This window comes from Triturus cristatus, chromosome 4_1, assembly GCF_964204655.1.
Source record: "Triturus cristatus chromosome 4_1, aTriCri1.1, whole genome shotgun sequence".
Taxonomy (NCBI): domain Eukaryota; kingdom Metazoa; phylum Chordata; class Amphibia; order Caudata; family Salamandridae; genus Triturus; species Triturus cristatus.
In genome coordinates this window covers 162,611,676-162,627,964 of record NC_140585.1, presented here as the reverse complement: position 1 = coordinate 162,627,964, position 16,289 = coordinate 162,611,676, and the positions used below count along the sequence as shown (strand labels likewise).

The window sequence follows — 16,289 nt, the reverse complement described above, 5'->3', positions numbered from 1 at the left end:
GTAAAGATACTGGACATATAAAATACAGGTATACATTAATTTGTATATTTCTTTTAGATATGATGAGGATTTGAAAAGGTGGAGAAATATGCATGCATGCTCTTAACAATATGGTGAGACTTACATTTGAGTAATGTAATAGACTGTTGGTTTATATTTGGCTAGGCCTAACACCCATGCAGTTATAAAATCACCCAAGCAGTATTCATACAGTCTTCCAGTCATCCAAGCACTACCTAAGCACTGCTGCAATCACCCAGGCACTACCCTTGTTCTCATACATTCACCTAGGCGCTACCCCTGCACTCAAGCAATCACCCAGGCACTACCCTTGCACTCCTTTAATCAACCCGCTACTACCCATGTACTTAAATAATCACTCAGGCACTACCTTTGCACACCTTAAATCACTCAGGCACTACAACAGTACTCCTCCAATCACCCAGGCAGTACCTATGCATTTGTAAAATCACCTAGGCACTTCTTATGTACTTTTGTAATCCCCCAGACATAATCTCTGCACTCATGCAATCACCAATGCATTAGTTTTGCACTGATTCAATCACCCAGGCACTACCCTTGCACTCCTCCAATACCCTGTCAGTATCTATGCACTCCTCCAATCACTTAGCCAGCAAGTCGACCGCGCCCTGCGCCAGACCCACTGGCCCCCGCGAACGCCATGACACCCGACGCTGCTAGGATGCCATCACCCTCCATGCATGCAACGCTGGCCGATCACACACCTTGTCCACCGGGGTAGGACGCAACAACCTCAGATGCATGCTACTCAACACCCGCTCCGCCCATAAGCTCGCCATCTAACTCTGGGACCTACTCGACTCCTCCTCCCCAGACGTCACCTTCCTGACAGAGACCTGGATGAACCCCTCCTCGGCACCCAACATCACCATAGCCACCCCTGACGGCTACAAGATCACCCGCAGGGACGGCACCAACGGAGCAGGAGGAAGAATCGCCATCGTTCACAGAAACACCCTCAGAATCTCGACCAGCACCGACGACACCCTCAGCGCCGCCAAACACCTGCACTTCCAGATCCACATCAACCCCAACACCACCCTCAGAGGAACCCTCATTTACAGACTCCCCGGACCCTGGCCACAGTTCAGCGACTCCATCGCCGACTTTGTCAGCAGGCACGCCCTTGCATCCACGGACTACATCCTCCTCGGAGACCTCAACTTCCACCTTGAGAACACCAATGACAGCAACTCCACCACCCTTTTCGACAACGACACCAACCTCGGACTCAAACAGCTCGTCATGACTCCCACCCACTCCACCGGACACACGCTCGACCCCATCTTCTCCGCCAGCAACCACGTCACCTTCAGCTACCCCACCGAACTCCACTGGACTAACCACCACTGCATCCACGTCACCTTCGAGAAGCCCACCGCATACCACCACACACAACGGGCCCTCCACCGCAGCTGGAGCAAAGTCAGTAAAGACCAGCTAATCACCACCCTCACCTGAAATCCACCTACTGACACCACCGACACTGCCGCCCGCAACCTCAGGCAATGGATCGACGACTGGCCAACACTCTCTCCCGATCAAGAAACCCTCAAACAGACGCACTGACAGAAAAGCCATCTGGTTCACCAACGGCCTCCAGGCATCCAAGCAGGCCTGCCGTAGGCTCAAGAAGAAGTGGCACCACGAACAGACACCGGACAGCAATGCAGCCCACAAGAGCGCCATCCGCAGACACCACCAACTCATCTGAACCGCCAAAAGGACCTCCTTCAAAGATCGCATCGACAACAATGCACACAACAGCAAAGAGCTCTTCAACATCATGAAGGAACTCTCCAACCCCAGCTCCAACTCCAACAACATCCGACCATCACAAGACATCTGCGACTCCCTAGCCACCTTCTTCCACCGCAAGATCGCTGACATCCATGACAGCTTCAACAACCAGGCCCCCACGACAGCCACCAACACCTTAGACTCACCCCCCCCCAGCCACAACAACCCCCTGCTGTCCTGGACCAACATCTACGACGACGACACCAGCAAAATCATGAACACCATCCACTTCTGCCAGCACCACATCTTTAACAAAGCAAGCTCCATCATCGCACCCCATCTCCGCAAGATCAGCAACAACTCCTTTGAGACCGCCACCTTCCCGGAGAGCTGGAAGAACGCTGAGATCAATGCCTTACTCAAGAAACCCAAGGTGGACCCCAAGGACCTCAAGAACTTCCAGCCCATCTCCCTACTCCCATTCCCAGCGAAAGTCATCGAGAAGATTTTCAACAGGCAACTGGCCTCCTTGCTCTAAGAGAACAACATCCTGGACCCGTCCCAATCCGGATTCCACAGCAACCGCAGTACCGAAACAGCTCTCATCGCTGCCACCAATGACATCAGGGCCCTGCTGGACAACAGAGAAACCGCAGCCCTCATCCTCCTGGACCTTTCGGCTACCTTCAACACCATCTGCCACCACACCCTATGCACACGCCATCACAACGCAGGGATCCGCAACAAAGCCCTAGACTGGACCACCTCCTTCCTTACCGGTAGAACCCAGAGTGTCCACCTCCCTCTATTCCGATCTAAAGACACCAAGCTCATCTGCAGCGTACCCCAAGGATCGTCCATCAGTCCGACACTCTTCAACGTCTACATGGCACCGCTTGCCAACATGGTCCGATTGCATGACCTCAACATCATCTCATATGCCCAGCTGATCCTCTCACTCACAAAGCCCCCACCACCGCCAGCCTGTGTAAGCTCGTGCTAGCACCACTTGAGACAGATATAGGTTTCCTATATCTAGGGTCACTGCACCTAAAACCTATAATTCACCCCTATAGCTACCCTTTGCAATCCTGAAGGCATGGTGCTTAGTTCTAAGTGAGAGGGTGCCCCTGCATGAGCAGGACACACCTGCAGCCTACAGAGTCCATTTTCCCGGGTTGTCAGTAAAGCAGCCATATACTATGCAGAGGGGCACTGCGTAATTACGCGATGACCATCTTGAAAAGAACTGCAATGAATCCTATCATGTTTGGTATCAAACATGTTGGAATCATACCGCCACACCGTGAACTTGAATGGTGTGGGAGATATGATTCCAAGCACTGGAAGAGCTGCACACCGTAAATAGTGTGGGAGGTAGGATTCCAAACACTGGAAGAGCCCTCCGTTAGGCTCTCAGTGTTCCCAGTGCCAACCTTCTAGACCTAGACAGCACAAAATGGTTGCTGCTGAGCAGAGACATATTTCTGCCCTCCTGCTGCTGAACCAAGCTCGAGCAGCGGAAGGCAGAACAATAGGCATCCTATCACAGGGAGGTGTGACCACCTCCCAGACAGGGTTTAGTGTATTGGGACCGGGTGGCTGTGCTTGCCAGCACCACAAAGTTGGCACGAGGGGGACATTTGGTGTCACTGTGCATAGTCTATTTCTAACCAGTCCTGGGGGCTGTTGGCTCCAGCTCTGGCGCAAAACTAGACAAAGGACATGGGAGTAACCTCCCCACTGTCCAGACCCTCTCCTGGGAGGGTCCCTTGAATCTTCCCAACCTTTTCACTAGTGTACTTAAGGGCTTACCTGGGTGTAGGTCCCTACATTTGTCATGGGATAAGATTCAGATCAGACACCACTTCTACTTCCGGGCAGTCTGGACTTTGCTGGACTTCGTTTGGGCCTGATTTCATCTTCCTTCCAGTCTGCTGCATCAGCTGTGCCTGTGCATCATACAGGATACTTTCAAGGCCTGTGAAGCATCAAAGACACATGAAGAAATCTCCCATGTAGTGAAGGAGTCCCTCCGCTGCATTCAGAGGTACGGCAACTGAGTCGACCGGTCTGCTGATCCTGAGCTCCTTCGGACTCCAAAGGCTCTGCAACACAGGTTGTGGATTTTAACAGCTCCCGAGGCCTGCCCTGCCCTCTCACCAAGTTTGAGGCCAGTATCCCTTGTGGGGGTTGCAACAACCGAAACACTGTACACTGCTTCAACTTGCAATTGCAAAGGCTTGTTGACTTCTTTCCAAGAAGATCTTTGGGGTCCAAGTAGCCCCAACCTCAGGCATCTCCTGTGACCAGAGTTTTGGGCCACACCAAATCATGTGCATCATGGCCCGCATCTTTTGGTGAGCTGCTTGAGGTCCTCTCATGGCTACAGGGCCTCTGGCCTGTGGGTCCACTTGAGCATTACACTTGTTTCTTTTAGCCTCCACTGATTGCTTGGGGCCTGCCCTGACTTCCCTGCTGTTACTGAGTCCCCTGGACCTTGCTGGTCCCGACATTGCTCCTTCTTCAATTCCTGCATTGGAAGAATTTGCCAAGGCTTGTTGGTGCTCTCGCCGGACACCGACCCCTCAGCACTCAACATCCTTCATGGGACAGCTCGTGCACAGCTCCTGGTCCTCCTAAGCATTGCCTGGTCCTCGCAGCTACAGAGTGAAGGTCATCGTCATCCATCCTGCAACACCCGACATCGGAAGATGTTCGTTTTCCAAGTCTCCTGATCACCCCTGAGTGACATAGACTTTGCCCCTCTGATTGCAGGTACCTCTCATCTAGAATGCATCCTCGGATTACACCGAACACTTTTTCCTACTTCAGCAGCTGCACTTTCCTGAAGTCCTTCATTGGGTTCGATAGCGGTTTCTGACGCCACTTCACATATGTAGGTAACATGTGCACTAGGGCATCCACGGGTAGGGTGGATCTCCAACCTTCTGTCTTCCATGAGGTTTCTTCAGGGTCCGTAATCTTTAAAAATCCACCTGTGACTTACACATAGAGTTGTACGTAGCATGAGGTCATGTTCCCTATCTACTCACCTTGGGTGGTTCCTTGGGTCCGCAGCACTTGTACGTCTTCTCGACATTGTCTTGACCCGAGTCGTGGTTCTTATACCACTTTCTTAGTTTATGATTTGGTCCCCCCCAGGTCCACTGTGTATGTCGTGCTGTTTACTGTGTTTCTTTGCTATAGTATTGTTTGCACTGTGCATATCTCCGGGTAGGAGATTTTTTCTATATGTTATAGAGTATTATATAATAAAGTTAAACAAAATTTTCCCTTTGGTTAAACCATATGTTCAACAATTAACACTCCACACATCCCACACTCATAAATTATTAAAGCACTTATAAATCGATTACAACTTTTTATTAAACCATTAATATATTTTAATGAGTTTAAAAAATGCACAAATGTGTATTACACATAAAGAATTGATCACATAAAAAAACATAAATTCATTAACATAAAAAACACAATAAATAAAAGACACGATTTAAAAAGGAGAATATAAAAAAGACAGTTCACTGTGTCTTCTCAATGTTAATTTGGGTATCTATATAGACAGCAAAAGGCATGGGTCTAAATTCCCTGTCTCTAACTTGTTGCTGCCTTTTCCAAATTTAACACAACATATAGTCTGGGGTTTAACACATATACTAACATACATAACACTAAAAAAACAAATCGATATTATGGAAATCTATATTTTTAAATTGGAAATCGATATTTCATACCCCAATTTCGATATTCTGTCCTATCTATATTTTGGTAATTCGATACTCTGTGCTATCTATATTTTAGAATTGATATTCTGTCCTGTCTATATTTTGGATTCTATATTTGGGTCGTTTACCGGGTCGACCAGAGTCTGGTTGGTTCCGGAGGTGTTCCCTGCTTGCCTTGTGGGTACAAAAATGACACAATGATTGATGTGAATGTCCAGAGAGCCCCTCAAATCATACCCATTGCATAGGCTACTGCACCTAATGATGAGTTAATGTAGATAGATTGGCCTCCTTCATCCATGATGCTGGACTATGTTTTTGAGTACAAAGTAATTCGGACATGTAGATTGAAGACATGCCCAACTATGTGGATAAATGGACATGTTGTGTTCAGTGCCACCGCTCTGGCAATGTGCTCTTGTAGGTTTTGAGGCCCTACGTCACCCGCAGGCTCCTGCCTGCGCCTCATCCCTGGTGGTCCAGTGGGAGAGCCCTACTCTTCTGCTGGCCGCTGTTGTCTCTGTCTGTCTTTGTGCCACTTTGCTGTCTGTCTGTGCCACTGAACCCACGCTGGACTCCCACACCACCGAAGCCCTGACGTGCATCCTCCTCAACATGCGCTCACTCCACAGACACGCCACACAGACCTGGGACCTGCTCGACAACCTCTCGCCAGACGTCACCTTCTTCACAGAAACATGGACCAACGCCACATCCACCCCCAACATCGCCATTGCCATCCCCAAAGGGTACAAGACCCAAAGAAAACACCACTCCCAAAGCCCAGGAGGAGGACTCGCCATTGTGCACAAGAGCTTTCTAAGACACTTCACCTCCAGCACAAGCAACCCCCTCTCAAACACAGAGCACCTCCACTTCCAGATCCAGACATTTCCCAGAACTATGCTATGCAGGACCCTAATCTACAGACCCACGCGGCCCTCGCGCCTCTTCCACCACCACCATTGCCAAGCTCGTCGCACCCCATGCCATCACCTCCACGGACACATTCTCATTGGAGACCTGAAATTCCCCCCTAACAACTACAGCGACCTCGACTCCACCACCCTCCTCAACGACCTCGCCAACCTCACCAACCTCCAACTCAGCACCAGAAAAGACAACTTCCACACAAAGTTCTACAAGGGGACAAAACCAAACATACTGGACTTCCTCTATACCACCTACACCAAGGCAGACCCGATAGGTGGCCATGGTCAATCTCCAAAAAGGCCCTCAAAATGGTGCTTCCCAAATTGGATAAGAATCTGATGCCTGACGGCACTTACTGTCCCATCTCTCTCCTTACCAGAGGCGTCAACATCCTGCCAGCATACTACCAGCCAGGATTTCCCCACACTCATCTACTCCACACAAGTGGGCTTCATCCCTGAACAGGCGTCTTTTACCTATCCCCATAATCTGACTCATATACTGTGTCTCGACAATGTGGGGGAGGCAGTGACCCTGTCATTGTACCCTGAGAAGGCATTTACCAGCATTGGATGGGGATACATCTTTTCAGCTATCTGTAAATTTGGACTTTAGGATGACTAAATTTTTCAGGATGCAGTTGTCATATGCCTTCCACACAGCACCAATGGGCTGCGGGGTCATCTTATCAGCCCCTTTTTTGGTACGATGCAGGGCATGGCAGGGGTACCCTTTTACCTTGTTGCCATCCTCCATTCAGTAGACCTTGTGGGTATACCCACACCGGGAGGTCCCTTATTTGTGCTTCTTAACACAAACAACAGCCTGCTGATGCTTACTGACCTCCCCAACTTCCTTCGATCCCTCTTGAGCCTTCTCACTGCTTTTATGGCATTGGCTGGGCGTAAGGTCATCTGAGGCAAGAGCAAAACTCTCCACATATCAAAAACTACGAGGAAGACATCCATACAGGGCAATCAGTTTCATTGGAAGCCGTCCCATCCCAAATACTGGGGAGTCAATGTCAACAAAGATTTAGTACGCATGATACCAAGTAATCTTGAACCCCTCATTGAGTGTAGCATGGCACATTATTCCAATTGGAGAAATCTTAATCAAAAAGTGATGGATGGAATGCTAAAATGAATCTCAGCCACTGGCAATTACTTTTCACACCAGGTTACCTCCCTCCGCATGTCCACTATCTAGCACTAGTTCCAGAGAGTTATGTTCACCGTTTGTTACTGTTGGAGAGGTACTCCTGCCTCTTAAGTCACCATATGGCTGTTGTTATGCAATACACTGTCACATTGTATTTGTGAAACCTAAATGAATATATTGCAAAAAGGCATAGGGCATCAGATCATCCAGAACAAAGCTACCAGGCTGGTCATCATCCTCCTTGCTGGTCTTATGTCATACCACATGTACAACTACGCTGGTTACCTATAAATCAGCATGTACAGTTCAAGCTCCTTTCACACACAAATTGTCGACTATACAAACATCTCTCAGGATGCCATGAACCTTGGATTATTGAAAACATATCAATTATAAACTCCTCAGTACACTGGTTAAGAGCATTAATATGCACTTTTCATGCTTCAGAATATCCTTCCTCCCTTGAAAGCTTGCAAGCTTCTCACAAAATACATTTAAAACGAAGCCTTGATATGGGACATTTGAACTATTGAAATGCAAATTAGCTGAATAATCTTTTTGTATATTAGAGTCAGGTTTTAAAGGAACATCAGGGAGCTTGGCAAGTGGGCCACTATGGGGCTAGCAGAAGTGGTACTTCCACTACCCAAGCTCTTTCGCTGCACATCCACCAAACATGATTGGTGTTTATGACAAAGAAGCCATTTTAATTGCTGGCAGAGGCAGAACTCTGTTGAAATGGTGAAGGAGTTTCCTCTCTGCAAACACAATGAGCTGCCTATACGATTTATATGTGGTTGGACCATAGGTTGCTACTCTGTCACCTCTGTAGCCAAACCTCTCCGACAGCTGGATGAAGTAAGGGCCATTGGAAAATTGGCTATATGTCTATTTAACCAATTAAGATATGCAGACATACTCCTGTTTTTTGCTGTCCATCACTGCCAGGTAAACCCTGGTGGTACAGAAAGTAAAAAACAATAAATGTTCTCCTCACTACGGAAGATGACTGGCATGGCAAGGGAGACATCGTCATTTCCTATTTTCAAAAAGAGGAACCTACTTTTTGATTTTCTTTGGAAAATAAAAAAGAAACCAGTTTGGTGCATGGCTCTGTCCTGTTAAGTAATTTACTGCATTGTCCTGGCAGAGATAACGGCCTCCAGCCAAAAATTAAATTGGCCGCAAAGTCTGCATCAAACGAATTATGTGTGCTTTGCTTCTACAGATCATTAGAAAGCTTCAGTTTCTGCTTTTTGAAAAATTGGAGGTGATTTTCTTGCATCAACAGTAATTTCTTGTGTGTTGTCACAATTACCTTACAATATCTCGTAAATCTGCCATTGAAACAGCGCCTGAATGGGGGTCTTTGCGGTCTTCCTCCAGGACCACAGAGAAAGCAGACATTTCTGTCTATCATCTAGGCTACAACCTGGAAGACCAAGAGCAAGTGTTTGCCTCATGCCCCCTACCACCACTGACCAGTACTGTCCCCTTTGATATTTAATCCCTGTTCAGAGCAGGGTATGAACGTCAGTGAAATAGAGCTCATGATCCAGGAATGCATACATATTTTACATGCCAGTGCCAGGCCTGCAAAGATATTCTCTTGTCATGCAACTAGATCCTGTAATGCCTTAGTAGAGGTGTGGGGAAACCATCTGGAATGCAAAATTGTGGGTCCCTTCCATCTTGCCAAATAAATCCACTCAAATCATAGTGATGACCTAGGCAAGCATCGACAGAGAACATTTGAGACTGGTCTTAGAATATAAGAAATGCTCTAATATATACTTAAATAGGGTGTCATGTTCTTTCAGATCTTGATGATTGCAACAGTTTCCATCAAAGGGTTTTAAATGTTCAGCTCAATATCTTCTTTATAGCCTCCTTCATGTCGGTATTTCTCAAGCTGTATATCAAAGGGTTCAAAGCAGGTATCAGAACAGTGGGAATCACAGTAACTACTTTGTACTGCTCCTCTGAAGAGCTTGAATTGGGAATTATCTCCACCAACGAACCACTGCCATAGAAGAGAAACACACAGGTGAAATGGGAGATGCAGGTGGAGGCAGCCCGGTGTCTCCCTGCTGTGTTAGCAATCTTCAGTATGGTGGTAATAATGTATGAGTAGGAGACAAATATAATAAGGAGAGAACTTATTACAACAAAAGAAGCAAATATAAAACGGATCCATTCATTTATCAAGATGTCAGTACAGGATAGCTTCAAGAGCACTGGATAATCACAAATAAAGTGGTTCATGACATCAGGACCACAAAAAGATAACCGATAAAGAAAGCCTGCATGTATCATAGAGTGTAGAAAGCCCCCTATGTATGATCCCACAACCAAACGCAAAAACATGTTCATGATGACTGTATATGTCAATGGGTTACATATTGCAATGTAGCGGTCAAATGCCATCGCTGCCAACAGGAAGAATTCGGTGCTAACCAAGGCACTTAAGAAGTACAGTTGGGCAATGCATCCAGAAAATGTTATTGCCCGTTTCTCAGCAAGAAGATCTGCCAGCATCTTGGGAGAGATAACAGAGGAAAAAGATAAATCCAGAAAAGCAAGCTGGGATAGGAAAAAGTACATGGGTGTGTGAAGCTGGGGGCTGAGCCAGATAATGACCAGGATACTGCAATTGCCCAGCATAGTGAAGGTATACACTGATAAAAACAGTAAGAAGAGCAGAACTTCCAGCTCTGGATCATTGGTAAATCCGACAAAGAAGAACTTAGTCACAGTGCTTTCGTTTCTCGCCATCATATCTTTGGATAATAGTATTTATCTAAGAGAAGAAATATATAGCACATGAACATCAGCTTCGATAAACTACTCTCAGATATACACAATTTGAAACAATAGTCTATGCAAACCTTTTTATTCAGAATCATTAATGATCTCATTATTTATCAAAGGCAATGTCCACAAAGCGAGTGAACATTTCATTTAATAATTAATTTCTAGATTGAACAAGCTACTCAAGAGTGAAGTTAAGGAAAATAAACCACATGGTTGTTGGGGCATTTAGATAAAGGATTTGACCTCAAATCCATTCTCTTTTTATGATTATGATTCCGCTGGTGTTGCACACTCAAAGGAAAGTGATCACAAGCAGAATTTTTACACTATAGCCATCTCTGAAACTGCGCTAGATGGCTCCCTTTTTCTTGATTAGCTGCAGTAGTAAATTTGTTCAGACTCTTATGTGGTGCATGCTTTCAGACTCTACTGGTGAGATTGTCCATCAGCCAAATGAGAATCAAGGGCTTTTCATCATATATGTCTTGACATCGCCCGCTCACTCTGCAAAGGTGACCCATGAGGCAGTTCAACTGGATATATGGCCCCCAATATCACTGCAATTCTATATACATCCACCATGAGCAGGATCACTGCACAAGAGGGGTAATAATATATAATATTTTTGTAATTTCTATCTTTACATATTCACATTTATTTTTTTATCATTTAATCATAATTTCTGTGGTATTTTTCAAGAGTCTGCTATGCGAACAATATCCAGTCAAGCTAATTAAACAGTAGGCTTTTGAGACTGTAGTGAGGTCATGGCATTAACTGCAGACATTGCTAAGTTAGCATTAGTTAGTATATACTCGGCTGCCATTTTGATGCTTTTTGCACGTGTTACTACATGGCTTTATTCTCGTAAATACTCTGCTGGTACATTTTCACATGAGAATGGTCTGCCTTTCACACATTTAGCTGTACACTGTGCTCCTCATCTGCACAGCGTGTTCAAGGTCGAAAAACAATGTATGCTGTTGATTCACTTTGGTCAGTCCCACGCCCATCGACATAACATAGAACAGAGCTGCACTACTAACCGTCAGGAGCTTTTAATGTGGCAGTACATGCATGAAAAGGCACTTGGAGAATATCATTCCAATGAAGAAGAGCTGTGCTTGTCCTGAGATGTAAATCATTGCTTCTAAACTTGGAGGTACAGGGTTCCCCTGACAAAGCCCAGAGGTCTTCTATAATTATAATAAACTAGCTCATAGCACGGGGAGGGTGGTAAGGCGCTGTAGTCCTGTTTCCCCTTTTTTGCTATTTGGAATTGTAACAATACTGATTATATTGTTGTTATGCATTTTGCTGATAGTGTTAGCTTGTGTACTCCATTATAGAGCACGTAACTTAAAATAAACATTTTAAACCATACCGTGTCGCTGTTTACTCACGTTGTGGACAAGTATGAGTGTTTGAACGAAAGAGTGTTCTTTTTCCCACGATTCCTGAGAGGGTCGCAGTGACATGTTCTAGGATGTCTAATCATTAGTAGCTTCACTGTAGTATGGAGAATGTATGAGACTCTATAGTTAGTCAGATTGGGGTTCTGGGCACCGAGGTGGGTTTTCTGCTACACCACTACACACCGAGGTCCTGGTTTCCTGTGCATTGTTCTGTGTATGTGCAGAGTCCCTGCAACATGGTGCACACAAAGTTTGGTCTGGTTCTTATTTACGAGGCACTTTAGTAGTACTTGTGCTTGTCTGCGATACCCTTGCTTCTGTTTTCCGGTGAACAACCGTAACAGCATAACCCACCTATATTGATTTTTTTATATGTTTTTTCTAGCTTGATACAATTAAACAGTTTTATTATTCTTTTGAATTACTACCCTATATTATGCTGCCACGCATTAAGTTGTTCTTCTTTCTTAGTCCTTATGGCTGATGTCGATATTGCGGCACATAGCTGAGCTCCGCTTCGTAGTAATTAGAATGCATATGGAAGGCTGGACGCGGGTATCGCACTTATTTTTGTGGTTGGAGCTGATCTGGCTTACCACTTTGAGGTGTTTTATTCTTGGGTAACCTATCCAGCAGTGAATGCAGAGGATAACTTGTTCCATGTATACACTCACACTGCAGCACCTAATGTATATCGGCTTTATAGAACTCTTGAAGTTCCGATTTTGGCATGGCAACACCGTATTTGGTTTATTGGCGCCCTACCCCACACAGTGACTCTGGTACGTTTATGCACTTTATCAATTCCAGGGGCCACTTGGCCAGTTTTGGCCGGTTACACACCACATCCACGTTATTTAGCAGTCCCGGTAGATGAACTGCGTGTTTTGCACACCTCCTTAATCGAAGTGCATAGGGCTCTAGTACAATACGTCTCACGCAATCTCCAGGTGGGAGCGCCTTGGGTTGCTGCGCAATCAGCTGGACCTTGCGGACTGACTATTAGTCCACTCATGGTTAATTCGGTTATGGGCAAGCCCCCACAGAATAAGGATGATTTACCTTACTGAGAAATTTGACCAGCTGGAAGCGGTATTTCCGAATTTCACTCCTGTGGAAAAACACTAGATTTTTACTATTAGTTTTTAGAAGGACTTAATATCCGAAGTAACGATTGTGAAAATTGGGGTAAAGTGTTTTCGGCAGTGTATGCGAAGTGTTTTGGCACACCTTCTATGACAGTGCTCCCCTCAGTGATTAAGCATGTTCAAGATGAGCACGAACAGGAGGCAGCTGTGGAGTTGAGGATGAGGTTGTTTGGAGTGTTCACTGTAGTTGCTGATATAATCCTTGCTAATGTCAAGGGAGATGCAGTTAACTTTCAACTGTCTTATGCTTTGCGCCTTGTCCCGGAGGAGGAGAAACCCCTCGAATTACCAAAAAGTATTGCAGATGCCTATAAAACCATTGGACGCAATAGTTTGGGTGTTAAACCTTTTGCTAGAATACCAGCACAACAGCAAACGCAGATGGTGCAGTCTAATAAAGATGACCGTCCAATCTTTCCTAAAAAGAATTGGAAAAATAAAAAGCAGGGAAAGCAACAACAGAAACACGGGTGGCATGCGGAGTCGCCGGTACCTGAGTCTTCTGAGCACATGTATGATTTGCGCGACCGCGCGAGAATTAGGTCTCCTGACAGGTTTCAGGTTCCTGATCAGCGTCCTCCTCATTCTTCACAGGAAACATCGGGCTCACAGGCTGGTGGCAGGGAACACCAGAAGTGCAGCAGAGGTCTAAGTGTCCTGCACGGACGTGAGCCACCTCGTCAGACGGACGGAAAGGGGAAACAAGACAATTCAGAAAAAGAAAGATGCTGCTTTAACAGCAAGATATGCCAAAAATGGTGAGGACACAACTCCGGAACCTAACATGGGCAGTAACGCTGCTAGACAGCGCAGCGGAGGCTACCATAGTAAGGCAAGTACTGCGCCTATTGCGGGAGGCGACAGCAACTGAAACGTTCATCACAGTTGAAACGGCTGACAACCGAGTGGCTCCCCCTGAGAGATTATATGATATAGTTCTTATGATTGAAGGTGACATACAACATGTAATTAAAGGGATTTTTTGTAAAATCTGACTTCTTCATATGAAATTTTGTTGGCAGAGGTAGATTGGCCCCGCCTTTTGTTCTGGCAGCTCCATGGGGAGAGGAGGTAATTCTCTCACGTTTTTCCCATACCGTCTCCAAGGAGCAAGCAAGGGCTTTTGCAGAAGAATGGGCTTTGGTGCTTGCATCGGCTCTGTTCCGTACTCAGGTGGGTTGGGATAGTGATTCTCCCCCGCATGAGATACCATTACTGTCTATGCTACAGCCACAACCCTAGTATCCCCCCCCGGCGGAAAGCGAAAGCTCCTGTTTCTGAGATTCTATATCAATTAGAGTATCAAGGAGTGATTGAGAGATGCGTGTCACCAATGAATAATGCTCTTTTTACCATAACCAAACCCGATGGGTCGTACCACTTAGTTTTGGATTACCGACTTTTGAACTCTCATTGTCGCACCTTTGCGGGTCAGAATACCCACAGTACTGCTCTTGTAGCCAGTCTTGTTTGTAAAAAATATTAAACTATTCTTGATATTGCCAATGGCTTTTTCAGTCATAACTTGTCCCCTGACAGCAATCAATGGACCGCCTTTACAGCTGGCGGAAAACAAAAACAATTCTGCCATTTGGCCAAGGGATACATAAACAGCCCGGGTGTATTCGCCGCCTGTGTCATCTCTTTGTTAGATGGCATAGACCCTGATGCGTACTCGTACGTTGATGATATTTATCTCACGGACAACGAAATATGGCGGCATCTTGACGTGTGGACCGCATCATTGTTTTGTTTGCAGATTATGGCGATAAATGTAACTTTGCAAATCACACATTGCAGAGTACACAGTGTTGTTCTTGGGTTACAAGCTCAATAATGAAGTTAGAGGCTTGGCGCCACAGTTCTTGGAGAAATGCGCACGTTTGCGATCTCCTACAACCCTGAAAAAACTACACTATTTGCTGGGATTTTTTTAACTTCGGTCGAACTTATATTCCCGAATATGCCCAGCGTATCAAGCTATTGTATGCTTTGATACAATTTAATTTTTCAAAAGCCTGCTGGCTTCCAGAACATTCAGGTATCCTGCAATCTTTGCAGTCTCATCTTCGTGAATCTAAATACTTGTTGACACGTGATAACCACACAAACCTGGTGATACATATCAGGCCAGGCGCGGTGGGTTTCAAGTACTTGACATTTAATGAAGGTGACACAGTGCCTATTGCTTACAAATCACATTTGTACACTTCGGCTTAACTGCTGTTTTCCACTGCCGAGAATGTCTTGACAGCTGTCCAGATGGCGATCCTGAAGGAACGCGCACTGGCGCAGGGGAAACGCATTTTGGTTGTGACACCATATCCTGCTCTAGAAGCATTGACGAAAGCAAGTGTTCCAAACTCAAAGGCTTTACATCACAGTTGGATACAATGGGCTACTTCGTTGACATCTCCGGATGACACCTTTATCTTTGACTCGTCCCTGCAAACACAGGAGTTTTTACAGTATGAATTTTTTCATCCTGCTCCTCAGTCTATGCATCCGTTGGAGGAGTACCATTGTATTTTTAACACTGACGGTTCAGCACAGCCAGTGTCAGGGTCAAAGCATTCGTATTCAGCAACATGCGCGATTGTGGCAGGGGCCATAGTGAATGGGGAGTTCAAGTCCAGTGATGTACACACACAGGCACTAGGAGACTGTACCGCCCAATTAGCTGAGCTGCGCGCCCTGGTACTTGTAATGGAGTTTGAAGATCCGAATGTGACTATTCTCATTGTAAATGATTCTTACTACTGTGTTCAGTCTTTTAATGACAACTTATTCTTTTGGTCTCAAAATGACTATTGTGATTCTTAAGGCAGCGCAATTAAGCATAAGATTCTTTGGGTTTGAATCACAGATCTTGCAGAACGTCTGCCTCTCACACATGTGATTCATACTCTTGGCCACCAGTGCGTAGGAGTACACGCGGTAGGCAATAGTTTAGCTGATGAAGCAGCTAAATCGGCAGTAGCCACGTGTTCAGTTGCAGCAGTTACAAGATCCATGAATAAGATTGATAATGACATCTTGGCAGCAATAGCTGCTACAGAGAAGGTTGGCAATTACCCGCAGGGTTTCCCTTCATAATACACTTATCATTTAAGTCCCGATAAGGTTCCTTATGTGAGAATTCATGATGCTGGTGACAGGTTGATTCCCAATGCAGACCGCAGACCTCTGATAACAGCCGCACACGAAGGCTTGGCTGTGTATATCTAATAGACCTTTTGGATGTGTTTATCTGGATCACTGCGGTCCACTTTCTTCAGATACTGCATATA

The 16,289-nt window shown here is 45.8% G+C and overlaps 1 protein-coding gene across 1 annotated transcript; it reads right to left on the bottom strand.

Moving 5' to 3' along the window:
- Positions 1-9,485: 9,485 nt before the first annotated feature.
- LOC146853787 (olfactory receptor 5AP2-like) lies at positions 9,486-10,400 on the bottom strand. Its single transcript, XM_085650395.1, has one exon. The coding sequence runs from the start codon at positions 10,398-10,400 to the stop codon at positions 9,486-9,488; it is 915 nt and encodes a 304-aa protein (XP_085506521.1).
- Between the last annotated feature and the right edge of the window lie 5,889 nt (positions 10,401-16,289).